General features: G+C 43.4%; 1 protein-coding gene across 25 annotated transcripts in view; it reads left to right on the top strand.

Annotated features, from left to right (window-relative positions):
* Window positions 1-20,029, top strand: part of CUNH12orf49 (chromosome unknown C12orf49 homolog) — a 272,190-nt gene that overhangs the window by 8,407 nt on the left and 243,754 nt on the right. For 12 of the 25 annotated variants that reach the window (XR_003792829.1, XM_029218554.1, XM_029218545.1 and 9 more), the window contains exons 2-4: window positions 1,314-1,470; window positions 5,371-5,522; window positions 5,915-6,028. Coding sequence is in view for 22 of the 25 variants with exons in the window: in XM_029218554.1 (XP_029074387.1) it covers window positions 1,314-1,470; window positions 5,371-5,522; window positions 5,915-6,028 (423 nt within the window). In the remaining 3 variants the exon portion in view is untranslated. Of the gene's footprint in view, window positions 1-1,313; window positions 1,471-5,370; window positions 5,523-5,914; window positions 6,550-7,750; window positions 8,091-8,112; window positions 9,101-20,029 lie in introns of those variants that run through there. The other 13 variants (XR_003792815.1, XR_003792816.1, XM_029218528.1 and 10 more) reach the window with 4 other exon arrangements.

Below are 20,029 nucleotides of genomic sequence, written 5' to 3'. Positions count from 1 at the left end.
TATTATGTATAAAAATCCTCTTGGAGGGAGTCTTATCATTGTTTTGTTTTCCAGTGATAGATAGGTTGAAGAATCCTCTGAGAAGATGGCTCTTTCTTGCATGGCTTGTTTTTTTGGCACTCAGGCGCCTTACTTAGTTTCTTTAAGAGTATAACAAAGGCAATTTGGAAAGCCCGACTGTGCCTTGGGGGCTAGGAGAAAAGATCTAAACTCTTGCCTTTAGAGCAACTCCTCACTTTGCATGTCTCGGTAAAGGGCTGACTGGCATGGGTGTCTTTTATAAAGAAAGGTATGTTCTGAGGGTCACATACTTAGTATTTTTTCATAGAAGAAATTTGCAAGTTGACATGCGTCTTCTTGCCCCTGAAATCAACCTCCCAATTCAGCGTTCCCCTTAGTTTACCACTAAACTCCTTACTGCAAATGAAAGTAACCTTGTGCCCTAGACTTGTCCAGGTATTGTCTGAAATGACAGTTGGAAAGTTTCTTTGAAGTTTCCTCTTCTATTTTAAACGTGTATTCAGATTTTACATTCTATTCCACAATGTATTTGTTTTAATATAAAAAATATTTTAAATGATTTGCCATCAGAAAACTTTCAAAACTTTTCCCTCCAAATTTTTTTGACAAAATTAATGCTTTTGTACACATTCATAACATGCACGTAGTCCAAGGGCATTTATGTAAGTCTGCCAGTTTTGAAGCATAGCCCTAATTTATTACTTCTTCCTGCAGGTTTATTTTGCATTTTTTAAAAGAAATACATTTATTTATTCTTGGCTGCATTGGGTCTTCATTGCTGCGCGCGGTCTTTCTCTAGTTGCGGCGAGCGGGGGCTACTCTTCCTTGTGGTGCGCGGGCTTCTCATTGCAGTGGCTTCTCTTGTTGCTGAGCACGGGCTCTAGGCACATGGGCTTCAGTAGTTGTGGCACGCAGGCTCAGTAGTTGTGGCTCACAGGCTCTAGAGTGCAGGCTCAGTAGTTGTGGCACATGGGCTTAGTTGCTCCGCAGCATATGGGATCTTCCCGGACCAGGGCTCGAACCCATGTCCCCTGCATTGGCAGGCAGATTCTCAACCACTGTGCCACCAGGGAAGTCTCGGTGGGTGGATTCTTAACCACTGTGCCACCAGGGAAGCCCTGCATTTTTTTTCATGACTTTGGCTCAGACTTTGCTCATACCAGGGGAGTGCAGATTCCTGTTGTGCAAGCTGTTTTATAGTGTTTCTTTCCTATTACTGTAGTTTCTATGAAAAAATTGGTGAAAATGCAAGAAGTGATACTTTAACCTTGTCATTTATGGTGTCTTTGTAGGAGGAGAGGGCAGTGAGAGATCGGAATCTCCTCCAGGTTCACGACCACGATCAGCCCATCCCATGGAAAGTGCAGTTTAACTTGGGCAACAGCAGTCGGCCCAGCAACCAGTGCCGGAACTCCATTCAAGGGAAGCACCTCATCACGGATGAACTTGGTTAGTCTGGCTCCCTTCCTCTCCTGCAGTCCCTGGGCCATTCGTAGGTTTTTAAATAGGGATTTTATATGCTGTCTTTCCCCCTCTTGCCCATTTCCAACACTTCTCACGTCTTTGTCTTTTATATCTGACTCATCATTCAAGGTTCCCCTCAACATCAGAGAAGCTTGGTTTGATAAGAGACACTCTCCAGAGTTAGAATTACGGTTTTAGCATTTTATCATGCGTCAGCCCCTTGACTACTTCCTGCCAGTCTCTTCCCAGCCCCAGTACTTTCAGATCTTAACAGTCTTTTTTTTCTCATTTTGATGGTGAACTCTACAAGATAAACAGTTTTCCTTCTTGGTGACGTGAATCGTATCCACATAGTGTTGGCATTTAGGAAGAGAATGAATGCACTTGTTGACTGCATAATCTCAAGTGAATTATAAACACTTCCAAAATGTTTTACTGTTACTATTAAAACATCAGTCTGTTTCTTTTTTGTTATATTCACTAGTTTTATTTTCAGGTTCCACGTATAAGTGATATCATACAACATCAAAGTATTTGTCTTCCTCTGTCTGACTTACTGCACTAAGTGTAATACCCTCCAAATCCATCCACGTTGTTGCGAATGGCAGAATTTCTTTTTATAGCGGCAAGATAGGGCTAGGGGATTAAGAGGTACAAACTACTGTGTATAAAATATAAGCTACCGAGGTATATCAAACAGCACAGGGAATATAGCCAATATTTTATAATAACTATAAATGGAGCCTAACTCTTAAAAATTATGAATCACTAAGTTGTCACCTGAAACTTATGTAATATTGTAAATCAATGATACCTCAGTTAAAAAAACAATCTGTTTTGGTGCCTTCTCCCAGAGTTTTAGTGTGTAAGAAAGGCGATTCCTGTGCTGGCGAGGCGTTTGGATTAGACAGCCGCTAGAGCTCTAACCACTCTAAGACTGGCCCAGTCCCCCAAGGAGAGACTCCTGGTAATGTTCTGCCTGCATTAATTTAGCCCTTACTACATGCTGGGCACTGGGCTAAAAGCTCTCCTTGAATAACATCTCATTTGATTGTTGTAGCAGTCCTGTGAGGTGTAGGTGTTTCTGTCTTCACTTTGTAGTTGAAGATACAGGCACCAAGAGGTTCAGGAACCTGCCCAAGGTGGCAGGGGCTCTTTTACAAACCATAAACGGGATACCATTATCACGCCGAGAGTACCACTTTTCCTTAATGTCAGCTATCCAAACAGTGGTCAGAGTTCCCCGATTGGTTTACAGATTGTTTATTCCCTTTTCACCTGGTGGTTTGCAATAATTTGGTTAGTTTGCAAGAGTAAAATTGGCTCTCTCTTAGAGAGTCTCAGAACAAATGGGTTATGAATGTCACAATACTGAAATTGATACAGGTAACCTTGAATTAGAATCTTCATCGATACCTGATGGAGCCTAACAAAATGAAGACATGTGCTATCTTCAAAATGAAACTATAGTGCTTTTTATATATCTATATTTAAAGTTTGCAACCCCAGCAAAATAATTTAAAAAAAAAACTTTTCCAAAAAGATCTCAAAGGAATCAGAGCAGATGAGATTATTTGGGATTGAAGGAAGGAATCAGGAAAACCTCCCACCTAGATTAGAAGAGCTGGAAAATTTTGCACAAAAATGCACTGCTGACTCAACAGTGCCCAGCTCTGTTTTTAAGATCACATTGCAAAAGCAGATTAAATTGCAAGTAACATTTGTTTTGCTTTGTTTTAACAGTAAAGTTTAGCGAAGGAAAGTTACTTCCGTAAGATGACCCAGCTAGTCAGTCAGGGGCAGACCTAGGACTAAGACCAGGACTGAACTTGGAGTTCAGTGCTTTTTTCTTATAGGCTTTTGTTTGTATGGTACTCAGTGAGAAAGTGTGAAATCTTATGACTTGACTTTAATATTTAATATTAGTTATGAATGACAGTTTGTCCTTTTCTTTTGTCACAGCTAGCAAAAGAATGATTTCCCTCTGCTTAATTCAGGTGAGACAAAGACTCTCAGATTTCTTAAGTTCCAAGAACCAATCAAAAAAAATCCAAGAACCATAGGTTTTATTTTACCTCCATGAATGCAGGAGAGGAGATAAGCAGTGTAATAAAGAAAACTTGCAGGAATTTTTGCCTTTTAGCAAGCAGATGCCACCCCCACGAGTGTTGCCAGGGTGACACCTTATTCAGTAAGACAACCAGCAGAGTTACAAACTTTTCAAAGGTTAGAAGTTGGTTTCCCAGTCAGTAGCAGCACACTCTGAGGTTGTGATCTCACAGGACTCCTCATTGGAAATAATGTTTGCAGGAGTACATTTCTGATGCAAAAGGAAAAATCTTGATGGACTTTCACCAGGAGTTAGAAAGACCCGCCTGGTTTCAAAGCTAAATACTTGCAGTTTGTACTGGGGAAAAACAGAAGGCCTGAGATGCTAACACTTATAACATGGAAAAGAGAAAAGAGCAGAAAGATCATTTCAACAAGTGTAATGTTTTACATCTCTCTGACACAGATCATGTGATAAGATGCTCTATCATTTGGGGTAGAATTTTGAGGAACATGCTGGCTTATTCAGATTTTTAATTTATAACCCTTCTGAAGGAAGTGAGTAAGAATAGTTAGGAAGAATCCCAGAAACATTTAATGTGGCATTAGAATCATCCTGTCTTAATTTAGAAGACAAAAGGCATAGTTAAAACCACAACAGCAGCGATCTGGTTCTCGTAGGCCTCAGTTTCCCTCGTGTGACGTGAGGGCCCTTCTGGTCCCTTCCACTCTTATTTTAATGGTGCCTCCTGCTTTTGCACAGACTTCGTTTTCCAGTGTAGTTTCTGAAAACAACCTCATGCTTTGTTTTTCCAGAGTAGTTTCTGAAAACAACCTCATGCTTCACGATGTCTCATTCTCTGAGGATTAAGAAGCTGGGGCATTTAGAATGGAATGATGTGAGGAACAGCTGCTCTGCACCTGTGTGCACCCGTGGGCCCGTGTGTGTACCTGTGGGCCTGGGCCTGCACCTGGGAGTTTCCCATGGGCCATGTGGTGTCCCTAAAGGACTTGTTCTTACATTTTTCTGTCCCACTCCCAGAAGGATTTAGAGAAATGTGTATTTAGCAGCTATGAACAATAAATTAGCTTTTGTGAGGAGATTCTTAAAGTTGAGTATGAATGAATGAACTAGGTTGGAGGGGGTGTGTTTAGATGATGAATGGAGGGAATTGGGAGGATTTTTCTTCCTTGGTTATTAGAGTACTCTCATTCCCTAATTCTGAGGGGTAGTTGAATCCCTGTAATGTATACTTAAAAGGAGCCTAAATCAGTTTATAAAGGTTAGGTGTGACTACTATTTTAAAAAATCCTTCAAACTACTAAATAAATGGTAAGTATTTAAAAGGTATTTAAATGTAAAAAGTATACGTGGAGATTTTTTGTTTGTTTTAAATCTAGAAGGATCTCACTTTCAGGAGTGAAAACCTTGGTTTTTTCCTCTTTTCAGATTTTTCTTTGAAAAATAATGACATTTTTTCCCAGGCATAGATGAAAAATTGGCTTGCATAGGTTAGCACAGGAAAACATAGGCGATGTGATGATTGCATCAAATATGTGACAGCAGACTAAAAGGTAATTTTAGGTAGATTAGAATATATATAGCCCACTTACAAGATGGGAGTCCATGTTTCCTGTAAACTGCTGCATGCAGGAAGCAAGCTCTGATTAGACACTCTCTGATTCCAGGTTCTGTGGTCCTTAGGGTGCCCCTGACTCCAGACTCTATCTTTATGTTCTTTGCATGCAGGACTTTCATTGCTGCCTCGTGATCGCCCCTGGTGGGCAGGTGGGGGGACTGCTGGGTTTATACTCAGGTTAGTCTCTGACTTTCAGGTTACGTTTGTGAGAGGAAAGATTTGCTGGTAAATGGCTGCTGTAACGTCAACGTCCCTGACACAAAGCAGTACTGCTGCGATGGCTGCTTGTCCAATGGCTGCTGCAGCGCCTATGAGTACTGTGTCTCCTGCTGCCTGCAGCCCAACAAGGTATGGAGAGTTGCTCCTTGTGCTGCATCTCCTTTATTCTTTCTGCCTGCATTTCACGAGGAGCATTAGAATCTTCTTGTGAGATTCTTCTGGAAATAGAAGGGAACCTTGTCGGTGTCAGAAATGGCTGCTGTGAGGTAGCCTTTGTCTACAAGGAAAGGAGGTGGTTCCCAGTTCCTCCAGTGGTTCTTTGACAGAATGGGCCATTGTATTCCTAATCAGATATCTAAAGAGTAAAACATCAGCCCTCCTGCTCACTTGAGCTCCCCTCTCTCTCTCCTTCCCCTCTTCTTCCCCGTATCAGCAGTCTGTTAGTTTAGGAGAAATTTCCAAGGTTACCTTGTGCTTCTGAGTTTGGAATTTATTACAGGTACTGACTTTTGTTTCCATAGCAACTTCTCCTGGAGCGCTTCCTCAACCGGGCAGCTGTGGCATTCCAGAACCTCTTCATGGCAGTCGAAGATCACTTTGAATTGTGTTTGGCTAAATGCAGGACCTCATCCCAGGTCAGAAGCTGTGATGCCTCTAGCTGGGGTATTTGCTGGTGGGAGTCAGGGTCTGCAGGAAAACTCGAAAATATGCACTGGGGGCTTTTGGTGGGGTGATAATGGAGAAGAGATTTAAACGACGTTGTGTGGAGCTTTGGTGGATTGATAGTACATCATCCCTTGGTATCCGAGGGTGATTGGTTCCAGGACCCCGAATCCCTAAATGTTCATATAAAATGGCATAATATTTGCCTATTACCTACTTAAATCCTCCCGTATGCTTTAAATCATCTCTAGATTATTACAATAACTAATACAATGTAAATACCATGTTTTGCTTTTTGGAATTTCTTGGAGTTTTTTCAAATACTTTTGACCCGTGGTTGGTTGAATCCATGGATGTGGAACCCGTGGTATGGAGGGCTGACTGTATTTAGAATGTGAACATGAGATTTATACAAGTTAGGGATGTAAAATATTTATATCAAATCAAGGTCTGACTAACTTGCATCTTCCCTATCTGATTAGCTTGTCTGTATTTTAACTGGAAGCTTAAAATTATTTTAAAGTCTGGGTGGAGTCCTAATAGTCCAATTCCTGAGAGAAGTTCTCTCCTCTGTCTTTGAAATTTAAGGCTTTCCAGCAACTACTCATTTAGAGTGGGTACTCATTTATTCTGGGACAAAGTTGTGGTTTATTTTAGGATTCAAGGGGATGGGGCAGGTGGGTGTTGAAAAATACACAGGTAAATCTGTAGGTTGCCAAGCTCTCAGTACTTTTCAGCACGTTGTCATTAAATGCTTTGCTCTTGGGCACTAAACACGGCACCAGCTGCTGAAAGCGTCTGAACGTCTTTGCCTTTCCATCATTCCGCATCCTCTGCTCTCAACCTTTGTGATCGGGCGGTTGTTGGAGCTCTCTTTGTAAAATCACCAGACGTGTTTGTCATACGGGTGCTCTTCCTCTGGCTTCCATTCATGGTGTCTGCAAGACTGTCCTGGCTCCGTCTGAGATGAATGACTCATTTGTCATTCTCTGGAGCTCTTGTACCCTTTGCCAGATTTCTGTAGTCTGCCTTTGGGTTTTATGCCACTCTTTATGTCTCTGGTCTGCTCTTAGAGCATTCAGCATCACTGGGTAAATGTTTCAGGGATTATAATGAGCATTTGAAACATGAAGAAATTCCTGATGTCCTTGTTTTGCTGGAAGAGCTTTCCATTTGAATGGGCTTTAAAGGAAATGTGAAGGATGGCTGAACCCATGACTTACTTTGATTCATACTGTCATTCTGAGAAATGTTAGAAAAGGCCAAGTATTTTCTTTCTTTAACTGATAAAACCCAGGAGTTATTTCCAAACTTGAGTGAAGATGCTAAAATTTCAGACTTTGCATTTTCATTGTAAAGAGAAATTTACCAGTTGGCAATTTGCCTTTATAAGTGTCCCAAGAAAGAGAAGATTTGGCTGCATGTCTGTAAATTGGATTAATACTTACAATTTAGATGTTTAGCCTTGGTTTTAGGCTAATTAATGAATTCTAGACTAGCCAAAAACTCAAGTTGCTTGTATGAAAACAAATTGCTGAAAAATTAGCCACCACGGATGATTGTCTGTGTTAAATCACACTTTGCTTGGCCAGATGAAGCTTGTGTGGTACTGTGGGATTCGGCTTGTGTACCAGCCCTTAGGTACATAAAACTTGACGAAAGCAATTTGAAGTGCATCTCCTTCATCTCTGCAGGGTTCAGTGCCGGGGACTGAATTCCTTTGAAGCACGGGGTCAGGTGCAAAGCACCCATTGGATCTTAATCTGACTTAAAATACTTTGAGGAAGATTTTTTGTCTCAAGTTATCCTAGTCACAGCTAGGTTGTTAAAAAAACTCACTAGTGTGCATAAAAGAAATAGTCCTGTGGTGACACTATGTCCATTTTCATGCCCTTCATTGGTATTCTGTGCTGAGCATCTGCGTTTGCTCCAGAAAGTGCCCTGGACCCTTTTGGTGACATTTGGAGATGGACTCACCTGGGCTCCTGCAGGGAGCGTCTGCCGGACGCCGTCCTGCTCTCTCTCACGGCGCTCTTCTCTTCCCTTTTGCCAACAGAGCGTGCAGCATGAGAACACCTATAGGGATCCCATAGCAAAGTACTGCTACGGAGAGAGCCCTCCCGAGCTCTTCCCCGCATGACGGTGAGGGAGACTCAACCCACTGGGAGGATGCGCTGCTGAAGAACTTGTAGCTTGAAGCCCTTCTCTGGTCTTCAGGAGAAGACTTGACCTTGACCACTTCTTGTGTTGTGCTCTTTGGCCTCACTCGCCCCCGGGCTTACCAGATGGACTTGTTCCGTAAAGCAGTTGGAAATGCCAGCCAGCGGGTTACATTCAAGAAAGACAAGACTGTGGGCGACCTGGTGAAGGCATCAGCACTCTGAGCGCCTCTCCTCTGCGGCTGCTCGGGGACCTGTGGGCATCTGTGTGTGTTCTCCCTGGGCCCTTCACTGTAAAGTTATTTATTGGACTTCTTTAGAGTAGTGGGAAAATTCTCATGTTTCCTATAGGAAAATTCCTTGATAGTTGAGTATATTCAAGGAGATTGTTCTTGTTGTTTTCTTGTGTTCTTGAGTTTCAAGAATGAGATCGACCCTTCACCCAGATAAAATGTTTGGTCTCTTAGAACATGCATGTTCTCTCGCGGTGGTTTGTTCTTGGTTTTGTTTTAACAGCATCTTCAAGAGTGGGCCCTGAACACCGTGTCCTGACATCTAAAATTGTCTAGAAACTCAGATGCTGTTCCCTTCTCATCCTGTGCCAACTTTCTAGCAGCTGGCACCATGTGCTCTCAGGTTTTTTCCTAGTGGTATTTGGATATGCTTGTTTACCTATGTGCATGCACCGTTTTAACCAGAAATTCTGCCTTGTTGTCCTGGAGGGTTCTGTTCTTGTTTCCACTGCCCCTGTTGAAATGACTGGTCTTCTCAGCCGTGGGACAGTGGGAGCCTCAGGAAAGTCATCTGCTGGGCGGCCTCCTCCTCTTCTGTCATGGAAACCCCACCTTAAGGCGATTCCTCAGTGGAGATACATCTCGCAACTGACTGTAAGTGGTCGTCCTTTATCGCTTTCAGCTTCGGGAGATGTAATAGGTACAGACATTTGGTTTCCCTGTGATTTACAAAGAAGAACAAAACTCAAGCTTCTGTCAGGGTGCCCTAAGAGACTCACATCTACCCTCCGTGGACATTGGATGTGCAGGCTGCTGGTCCACATGATGGAGGCGTCCTGTGTTTCTAATATGACACTAACCCTCTCTGGTCAAGGCTGAGAGTATTTGGTCCTCAGATCAAGACGTCATGCCCCTTTTTCCTCTCCAGAGTCACATTACCGCGCACTGTTCTTTCCCAGAGCCCCTCACTAACCCTGGTATTGGGCAGGGTCTTCCTTGTTCTTTTTCGGTTGTTCAGCGGTTGCCCTCAGAGCAGAGCACGAGCTTTACAGCCTGCTTTCAGCATTTTTATTTCAGTGGAGCTTTTTCCTTGGGCCATGTTTGCCTTCCTGTATGTTTCTGCAGTCTAGTCAATGGAATAATTTCCCTTAACTCCCTCCTGTTACTTACACTTATCTTCCCAAAGTAGTTTGTCCCCCTAAGTCAACTTTCTTAGAGGGTGAACTGTCTGGCAGTTGTTTTTAATGTTAGATCCCAGGAAATCTGTTCAGTTTGCATCAGGTTTTTCAGATTCTGTGTGTGTTCACTGGTGCTAAATCAGACTGTGTGTGAAAGTAATGGACACGTCTGCATGTTTCACCAGCTCATTGCTTGTGGTAACTCAGTCTCCTGGTAGTTGTCACTGACCAGCCTCTCCTTTGAGCTTATTTGAACCCTTGGGCAATAACGTAGATTTACTGTGAAAACAGTTTATATCAGAGGTCAGCCATACCTGTTTATTCTGTATTTGAATATCGGCGAGCACGTTTTGCATTTTCACTGCTTTCACAGCCTTTGCAACTTAGGTAGAGAATTAAGCTCGTTTGTTCCCACCTCGTAGATGAGGAAATGGAGTGAAGTGACTTCCCTGGGTCCCGTGACGGAACCAAAACACGACCTTCATCTCCGGCGCTGGGTCCACTGTCCTTCCCACCACCCCTCGCCAGCTCCAACGCTGACTCATCTGTAAACACTCCTCTGAGAGCATACAGATCTCGGTTGTCCAGGCCAGCAGAGGGGAGAGATGGTATAAGTAGCCAAATTGGGTCAATAATCCAAAGGTCATTTTCATTCAGCCCTGGAATATGTTTTTCTCTACTCCTAAGAGGCATGTTCGCTGTTTTGGAATGTCACGGTACTGCAGACTCTGTAACGAAGCCACCCAAGGACGTGGAACATCATGGGCCTCTCCAGGCTTCTAGCCTGGACCCCTCGCTGCTCCCCTCTCTGGTTTGTTTCTGGTTCCTTCGACTGAAGGTTTTCAGAATTAGGGACCTTGTTGTAGTTTTGTATGCCCAGAACTTAGCAAAGTGCGTGATACACATTGGATTTTAAGAGAAGATCAGAGAAGGAATGAAAACACCTTTAGTTTAGAAGAAAAAATTTTAAATTGTTATGTTTGGGGTGAAAGGTAATTGGGTAATGCAAAGCATTTCCCTCAATTCTGAATCTTAATTGCCATGCTCATTGCTGGAGCAATAAAGATAAGGTATGTTCTAACAGGGAAAGAAGCATTCTGTAGAAAAAGGCACTGTCTCCGCAGGGCCTGGGACTTGGGGTGGCCCTGGACCTGGTGACGCTGGGGCTGGCATCCAAGGGCGAGCTCAGCAGCTCTTGGAAAAGCGGGCGATAGGATTTTAGAGCAGGGTTTGCAGTTTTTGGCCTGCTCCCGGAGCTGACTTGGAGGCTGTCCAGAGGGTGCCTCAGTTGGTGAGGCTGCAAAGGCGCTGTGGGAGCTGTGTGCAAGGTTCCGAGCAAGCTGTTCCCATCGTTGGGATTTGCAGGTAGATTGTAAATGAACAGAGATGTTGCTTATTTAGTCTGCTCTTTTTTCTTTTTTAATGTTTATTGGAGTATAGTTGCTTTACTCTGTTGTGTTAGTTTCTACTGTTATTTAGTCTACTCTTCACAGGCTGGAGAGAATTCGGCCTCGCAGTCAGTAACTCCTACTTATTAAGGCATGGCCTTGGGTAGTCTTTCCTCTTCTGAGTCCCAGGCCCTGCTCTGTGATATGGGATTGCATCTGCTCCTTGTGGGGCTGTTGTGAGGTGTTGGAGTGAGTAAAGGCCCAGTGCTGGGCATGAAGTCCACATCTGCAGTCCAGTGGGGGTCTGACATAGTTGGCAAGGTGAGGATGGGTGGGCCCCTTGGGTGGAAGGGTGGCAACTACAGAGTTCTAGGTATTATTTTTACTACTGTTTTTAGAAGAACTCATGCTAAAGATAATTTTTAAAATGCAGGTTATTCAGAAATGTGTCAAAGATGAAAGTAATAATGACCTAAAATCATGCAACCTAGAGATCAGCCCGTTTTTTTCTCTTTCCCTCATGACTTTCTAGGCAGATATGATAATACTTTTTCTTCTTGAAAGCAATCCTCTGATGGACATCCTTCTATGTGACATATAGGCCTATCTAATAATTTTTAGTGACCACCTGGTGTCAGTTTCATGGATATACTGTAATGTTATTAATCCCTGCTGAGGTCATTTAGCTTATTACTGTTTTTTTTTTCTTTTTTGACTGCTACAAATAATGCACTGATGATATGCTTTCACATACACGTTTGTGTGTTTATTTGAGAATGATTTTCACCAATTTATACTCCCACCTAAACTATGTGGGGAGTGGGACTTCCCCGGTGGTCCAGTGGTAAAGGATCCGCCTTACAGTGCAGGGGATGCAGGCTTGATCCCTGGTCAGGGAACTAAGATCCCACATGCCGTGGGGCAACTAAGCCCACGCGCCACAACTACTGAGCTCACAAGCCTCAACTAAAGAGCCTGCGTGCCGCAAACTACAGAGCCCACACGCCCTGGAGCCTGCGCGCCACAACTAGAGAAGAGAAAACCTGCACGCCACTACTAGAGAGAAGCCCGCCCACCACAATGAAAGATCCCATGCGCCACAACTAGAGAAGTGAAAACCCGCACGCCACTACTAGAGAGAAGCCCGCGCACCACAACAAAAGATCCCATGTGCCACAACTAAGACCTGACACAGCCAAAAATAAATAAAATAAATAAAGTATGTGAGGAGTGTCTTTTGTCATATACCTACGAACCCCTTGGTATCATTTTTTAACTCTTTTTGCTAATGGGTCTCTATGTTCTAATTGATATTTAATTTCTTCCCATATTTTGATTGGGTGTTTATCTTTCACATGTGGTAAACTGCTCTTCTTGACCTTGGCCAGTTTTACTTTTGTTGGTCTTTTTCTTACAGAGCGTTCCTCACTGAAGGAGGCCTTAAACCCCTTTTCTTGTTTTTTTCAACCCTGCATTACTCAGAATCAAGTGGCTCACTTGTTGACTAGCTTTTCCAGTTGATCTAGGGCAGCAAATGGGGGCAGTTTTGCCCCCAGGGAACAGTTGGCAACGTCTGAGACATTCTTATCACAACTGAGGGCAGGCGGTATGTGTAGTGGGTGGAGCCCACCACTGCCCCCATGACACAGAGTCATCCAGCTCCACGCATCAGCAGTTCCGGGCGAGGCAGAGAGGCCCTTCACATTTTACCCCCTTCGGTTAAACAGAAAAACTACCAGGAGCTGAGAGCGGACTTGATTATTTCACTGCCCTTGCCTTCTGCCGCACGCAAGTGCTGCTGATTAAATTACCCTGGAATCCCATAGGACGTGCTGCTTCCTCCTTGGCCTCTACCAGCCCAGTGCTGCCTCCAGGAATGGCATTGTTACTCTGCGGCGGCATCCCTCGCGTGCTGTCACAATCCAAGTGCAGACACCTCCCGTGGGCAGAATGACCAGGTTTACAGAGAGCCCCCTCCCCCACCCCGGCAGATCTGCCCTCCCCATCCCCCTACAGTGGCTCTTTGCAAGGAGGGCCTTTGGGGGTGGGGCGAGGGGAAATGAGTCACTACAGATTCCATTCAGAAAACTGGTCATTCTACTCTAAAAAGGCACCACATAAGTAAGTAGTAATAATTAAAAGAAAAAATAATCCAGTGGGATTGTGAGAGTTCTTTCCTACACAGCACTTTTCCTGACTCTGTGGCATCAGTACATTGCCTTCCGGGCCCTTTGCCTGTGTGGACTCTTGTTGCATAGTGTGTTGTCATGGTGTGAGGACAGTTTTGGGTACCAGGATCCCTGTTTTCGCTCAGTCACATGTCTGCAACATTCAGCATCCAGTCAGCTTACACAGACATGAAGAGGAACAGGTGGCCCCCGAGGGCCTGAGTGGGGAACAACAGCGGTTGTGTTTGTGCGGCCGACTCCGTGTCCCGGCAGCCCCTCGCCGCGTACCTTCAATTGTACAACTTGATTCATGTCTGCTGTTAGAGCTGAACTGCTGGACTTTTTAAAAATAGAAGTACAGCCTTTAATATTATAATAAACAAAACAACTGGCCAGTTACAACCAGCGGGCCTTGCAGTCAGTCAAATGTTTGGATAGGGGTCCAGCTGTATTGTTTCTTAGGACTGTACAGTCTGTGGACTCGGAGGAACCAAAACATATCACTGCTAGAAATGCATTTTATTTCTAAGTGGGTACTTTCCAAGTTTTTGGTAGGGTCAGTAGTTCCTCAGGTCTTTGGACTTTCTAAATTCATACATTTTTTTATGCAGCATAGAGTAGGCAAGCTCTCGTCAGCTTACATCCGGTTATCAAAATCAGAAGTGTTTGCTAAATGAGAAAAAGTGGTGTTGGCTATCAGTTAAATTCAAGATTTCAGACTATGTTGGTCACATGTCACTATTACTGAGGGAGGAGTGTGTGTGTTTATAAGTGTAACAGCAGAATGAAGTCTGAGTAGCATCCTAATTTTACTGATGAGAGCACAGGCATTAATGACCTTGAGTAAATTAACCTCTTCTGGCTTTGGTTTCCTCATTTGTCAGAGGAGGGTGATTGCTAAGGTATCTTGCAGATCCAAAATTCTGATTTTTGTGCCAAAGATCCTGCCGCGTGTTAAAGCAAGACCAGAGCCCAGCGACTTGGTCCTTGGCTTTGATTTTCACTGGGTAAGTGGAGACCAGTCATCTGGAGCCTGTTTTCTTCAAATCAGGGCTTCCCCTTCTCTCTTGAAGATTTCAACTGGGGCTCACCACTTTTTGCCTTTTTCTCAGATTTTCAATAGAGACCATATTCGTCTCTGCTGGGACCAACTTATTATGTATTGCTGCTCTGCACCTGTGAAGACAGCTGCTGTGTTTTCCATCATAAAAACAGCTGCCTTTTGGCAGGGAAGCCCAGAATGTGCTATGTAGCTATACCTTAATACAGTGCTAAATTATTTAGGCATGCTTAACCTGAGATGCTCAGAGCATCTTGGAATTCCTATTAAGGGCTTCTGTAGTCATCGCTCAGTAAAAGGTTTCCCTTTCATTTCTTTCGTGATTACTAGGCAGAAACCTGAAAATGTAGGGAATTACATTTTAAAATATAGAAAATTACAAAGATACTAAATTGTGCCACAATAGTCAGATCCCCAGCCCCCAAAGATAACCACTAATTAAAGGTTTTATGTAAAGTTATCTTTTTTCGTACATGAATGTGTATTTTGTGTTAGTACATAAATAAAGGTAGAATCCTGCTGTACATAATATTTTAAAAGTTCTTGTTGTGTTGGCTTAACCCAACTATAGCTAATTAATTTACAGAGTGGGAAAAGTACACATTTTATTTTTTTAATTTTTATTTATTTTAAAATTTTTATTTATTTTTTTAAAAGTACACATTTTAATTGTGTCATCTGGCCTCTAAAATAAAGCCAGGGTAGGATTGAAAGCCCTTTTAGAAATGCGTACAAGTTTGTCATTGCATTTCTGCATCCCTTTTCTATCTGATTTTTACACAGTGGGGGAGACAAGTCTTTGTGTTCTTCACAAACAAGTTACAGACTTCTATTTCAGCCAGAGTTGACCTGCAGGAGATGTGCTGAGGTCAAAGCCTGTCATGGCAGAATCGCACTTTCCTGAGAGAGCTAAGAGAAAAAGATGGGGGGGAGCCCCACTCCAAATCTCTGAAGTGTGTCATTCATTTCAGTGAATCACTACAGAATTAATAAAAAAAAAATATAAAATGACTGGGAAGGACACATGGGGACCGTCTTTCTGGATGTCTAGTTTGGGGAAAGGATGAGCTGAGCTCAAAGCAGCCAAGTTTCCCCAAAAGCCAACTCTGCTTTGTCAAGTTTGTGGCGCATATGATGGTTTTTGAGGGCAGGAGGGATGTCATTTTCTAAACATGTTCCCAGATGCTCTGTGGGCTGCTATTTGGAGCTGGAATCTTCTCTGCTCACCTCCATAGTCTCAGAGGCCTAGAGTCCCGTCCCCCCCCCGCACATGCTGGACTCTCTCGGGAGGTTTTTGTCTGGGCAGCAATCCAGGGCGTGCTCCGAGAGCTCAGGCCCTGACACCCGTGCCCCTCCTGAGCTTTGCCTGCAGCCTGCTGAGTGCCAGCTTGGAGGCCTGAGATAAATAGTCTTGCAGCTGCTTAGCCATCAGCCGGGCTCATTTATTTGACACAAATAAGCTCATTGACCTGATTTAGCGCAGGGAGGAACTACGGAGTCAAGTCCAGTATGATCTTAAAGCCCTGTCTTTTCACTGCAGCCTTTTCAGACCTTCAAGGATGGCCACTGAATTAAACCATGGTCGTGGGCACTCTTTCAAGGAAAGAAGGAGGAAGAGAGTTAGATGGGAGGAAGAGGAAGGGGAGAGGAGAGAAGACGGAGGTGCCAGGGGCACAAAGAGCAGTTGCTGTCTGTGCCACTTGGTGGCACCAATTCCTTAGGTTTTCTGTCCTCAGCATAGTCCTTGTCGGGAGACTGGGACCTGTGCCTGAGTGGATTCCCTCTCCTTGAGACAATGAAGGACCATCTGGTAGTGACAAACCAAGACTCTTTCCAGGGCCCGTCGATTTTGTGCACAGGGACTCAGGGGAGTATCCATTGCAAGGAGAAGGAAATAGATCTGCTGCTGGTGCCCTCGAAGACACCAGGCTTAACTCAGTGCCCGTGACTGCCCCCTTCTTCCTCCTCTCCCGTTCACCGAGGCAAAATGTACAATAGTCTCTTGACCATTCCTACCCAGACTAAAAACATTTGCACCATCACTTTCACACGGCACTGTCTTCTGAGGCTGGTATTCTTTTTCATCTTCATTTTAAGAACAAGGCTCTGATGCTCAGGTTAAATTTTGCTCCAGGTTATACTGTTAGATGCCAACTTCAGAGCCCTGGAAGGTGCATGCGGGCCCAGCCTAGGAACACTGTGATAGCAGCGACTGTCTTCCTATCATTTCTGGCGCTAAAGGCCTCTTATTTAATCCTAACAACCACGCTTATGTGATAGTAGGTCTTTTTATCCTCATTCTAAAGAAACGAACTCAGATTAATTTCTTCACGTAGGGGAACACTGTCTTAGTGGTTTAAACCAGGATAGTGACGGAACCCAGATCTTTTTTTGCTCTTGGACCTGGACTTTTAGCCCCTGTGATGTAGTAAGTGCCATACCGGGCTCTTGAGCGGTGAGGAGGAGGTCCTAGATGGAGGAGGGGTTATTTGCTCTGAAGCTTGCTGTTTGACCTTGTGTTTGGATCATCCTTGATTTAAGCAGAATGTTTCACCTTGCTGCTAGTCCTGCCAGGAAGGGTTTTTGAATAATGCATTGAAAGGGGATCTTAGCCTTTCAGCACAACCCAGGTGAGAGGGCTCTATCTTAACATTCTTTTTCCCACTGAGCAGAGTCCTTATAATGGGCTGAATTGTCTCCTTCCAAAATCCGTATGCTGAATTCCCAACCCCAGTCCATCAGAATGTAACCTATTTAGAGAAAAGGCCTTTGAAGAGGTGATTAAGTTAAAGTGAAGCTGTGAGGGTGGCTTCTAATCTAATAGTACTGTGCCCTTCTAAGAAGAGGGAGAGACACCAGGGCTTCAGGAAGGCAGCCGTCTGCAAGCCAAGGAGGGCCTCCGGAGAAACAAACCTACTGACACCTTCATCTCGGACTTCCAGCCTCCAGAACTGCGAGAGAATAAGTTCCTGCCATTTAAGCTCCCCAGTCTGTGGTATTTTGTTATGACAGCCTCACTGACTGATAAAATCCTTGAAGGAAATGATGCTGAGTTCTACGCAAACCTGAAGGACAGCACGGGGTAGGGAGCAACACTGAGCTGCGTTGCTGAAGCCATCTTGGCTCCAGTGTGTCTCTTCTTTTCTGGGCCTGTTTGCCCATCTGTGAAAGTGTACAGGGGAGCATGTATGAGGGTCCTTCCAGCCCTGGCATTCCAGGATTCTAGTTGGTAGCTTCAAGACCTGGAAAGTGCTGCTTTAAACCTGTGGTGTTTAACTGCAGGGAGATTTTGCCCCCCAGGGGACATAAGCCAATGTGTGAAGACAGTTTTGATTGTCACGAAGTGTGTGTATAGAAGTACTGTGGGCCTCTAATTGAGGCACAGCCCCCACTGTGTGTTGAGGTGGAGAAACCCTGGGTTAAACTTCGTTGCCCCTTGAATGGTGATGACGTGGAATTGCCAGCCCCAGTCATTCATTCAGCACATATTTACTTGGCATTTACTGTGTGCTTAGCTCTGTGCTAGGGAGTACAGAGAACTGGAAGACAGTCTTCTGGAATTTAAAATCGAGTTGATCCTGAGCCTCTGGTTTTGGGAACATAGTACCTAAACATTCTTAGGTGTCGATGCTACTGTCTGCCTTAGGATAAACTGTCACTTTGGGTTTCCAGAGAAAGTCTTTTATGCTTGGACATCCAGGAACCATTTATTTAGTCCCACCTCATTCATAGACCTACACTAGTATAGCTTGTTTCTTTTCAAAAAGGATTTGAGGAAACTCTATGTATTTGTATGTAGTACTGATTAGTAAAGCAAATTAAATTAGAACCCGTTTAAAATAGAATGCCGACATGCAGTTGTGAGACAGCAACACAGTTGATGCATATACACTATATGCATTTTTCTAATTTTTCCGAATTATAAAGTGACATGTTGCATTATAGAAAATTAGAGAAGAGAATAAAATCTTTCATAATCCTTCCATTTGTAGATAACCACTATTTGGTGTGTATCTCTTTTCATATACATGCACATATATTAATATATTTAACAAAAAAGAAAATTGTGATCCTATTTTACCATTTTGCAACCAAATGAATGACCCTCGAATGGGGCTTTGACATCTGATTTGGTGATCACAAGGCAGAGAAAGTGGCCTGCATGCCAGGCTGGCTGTGGAGTTACAGAACCAAGGTCACTGCCCACCAAGAATGCATTGATTCAGGGAGGTGGGTGAAGGCCCACATTTCATTTCACAATTCCAGGGGGCATCATTCATTTGGTAACAAAGAGAATGGTGTGTTCCATGCCACCCCTTGCCCCTCCCCTGTTGTGTGACCCAGCAGCCCTGGAACTCTATTTTTGGTAGCAGCTTTGTTGAGAATACAATTCACTTACCATGCAGTTCACCCATCTAAAGTGTACAATTCAGTGATTTTAGTGTATTCACGGAATTGTGCAGCCATCACCACAATCAATTTTAGAACATTTTCATCACCCCAGAAGGAAGTCCCATACCCGTTAGCTATTGCCTTCCCATTTCCCCCCAGTCCTTCCAGCCCTAGATGACCACTAATCTACTTTCTGTCTGTAGATTTGCCTATTCTGGACATTTCATATAAATGTAATCATACAATACGTGATCTTTTGTGACTGGCTCCTTTCACAAACACGAAAGCACCATGTTTTCATGGTTTGTCCAATTATAGCATGTATCAGTACTTTGTTCTTTTTTAAAAATTTATTTTTTAGTTGAAATATTCATACACCATACAGTTCACCCTTTTTAAGTATACAGTTCAGTAATTTTTCCTATTCACAAAGTTATGCAGACACTACCACTAATTCCAGAACATTTTCATCTCCCCAAAAGAAACCCCATACCTGTTGGCAGTCCACTCCTCATTCTTCCTCCCTGCCAGCCTGTGGCAACAATTAATTTACCTTCTGTCTCTACGGATAGACCTATTATGGATATTTCATATAAATAGAATCATACAGTATGTAGTCTCTTGTTACTAACTTCTTTCACTTAGCATGTTTTCAAAGTTCACTCATGTTGTAGCATGTCTCAGTACTTCATTCCTTTTTATGGCTAAAGAGTATACCATCATATGAATAGACCACATTTGCTTATCCATTCATCAGTTGATGGGCATTTTGGTTGTTTCCACTTTTTGGTTATTGTGGATAACGTTGCTGTGAACATTTGTGTATAAGTTTTGTGCGGACATACACTTTCTGTTCTAGGCATATACCTAGAAGTGGAATTACTGGGTTATATGGTAACTCTATGTTTCATCTTTTGAGGAACTGCCAGACTGTTTTCCAAAACAATTGTACCATTTCACATTCCCACCAGCAGTGTATGAGGATTCCAGTTACTCCACGTCCTTGCGAAGACTTGTCATTGTCTGTCCTTTTGATTGCAGCCATCCTAGTGATGATGAAGTGGTATCTCATTGTGGCTTTTGACTTAGCATATCCCTGATGCCTAATGATGTTGAACATCTCTTCATGTACTTAGTGGCCACGTGGACATCTTCTTTAGAGAGATGTCTATCCTAATTCTTTGCCCATTTTAAAATTGGGTTGTCTTTTTATTCTTGAATTGTTCGAGTTCTTTATGTATTTTGGATATGAGCCCCTTATCGGGTTCATGATTTGCAAACATTTCTCCCATTCTGTGGGTTGACATTTCACTTTCTTGATGGTGTTCTTTAAAGCATAAAAGTTGTAATTTTGATGGAGTTCAATTTAACTAGTTTTTCTTTGGTTGCTTGTGC

This window comes from Monodon monoceros, unplaced genomic scaffold (genome assembly GCF_005190385.1).
Source record: "Monodon monoceros isolate NGI ecotype Baffin Bay Population unplaced genomic scaffold, NGI_Narwhal_1 Super_Scaffold_1, whole genome shotgun sequence".
Classification (NCBI taxonomy): Eukaryota; Metazoa; Chordata; class Mammalia; order Artiodactyla; family Monodontidae; genus Monodon; species Monodon monoceros.
Note: the sequence above shows the minus strand (reverse complement) of the source record. Positions and strands in the feature narration are given on the sequence as shown.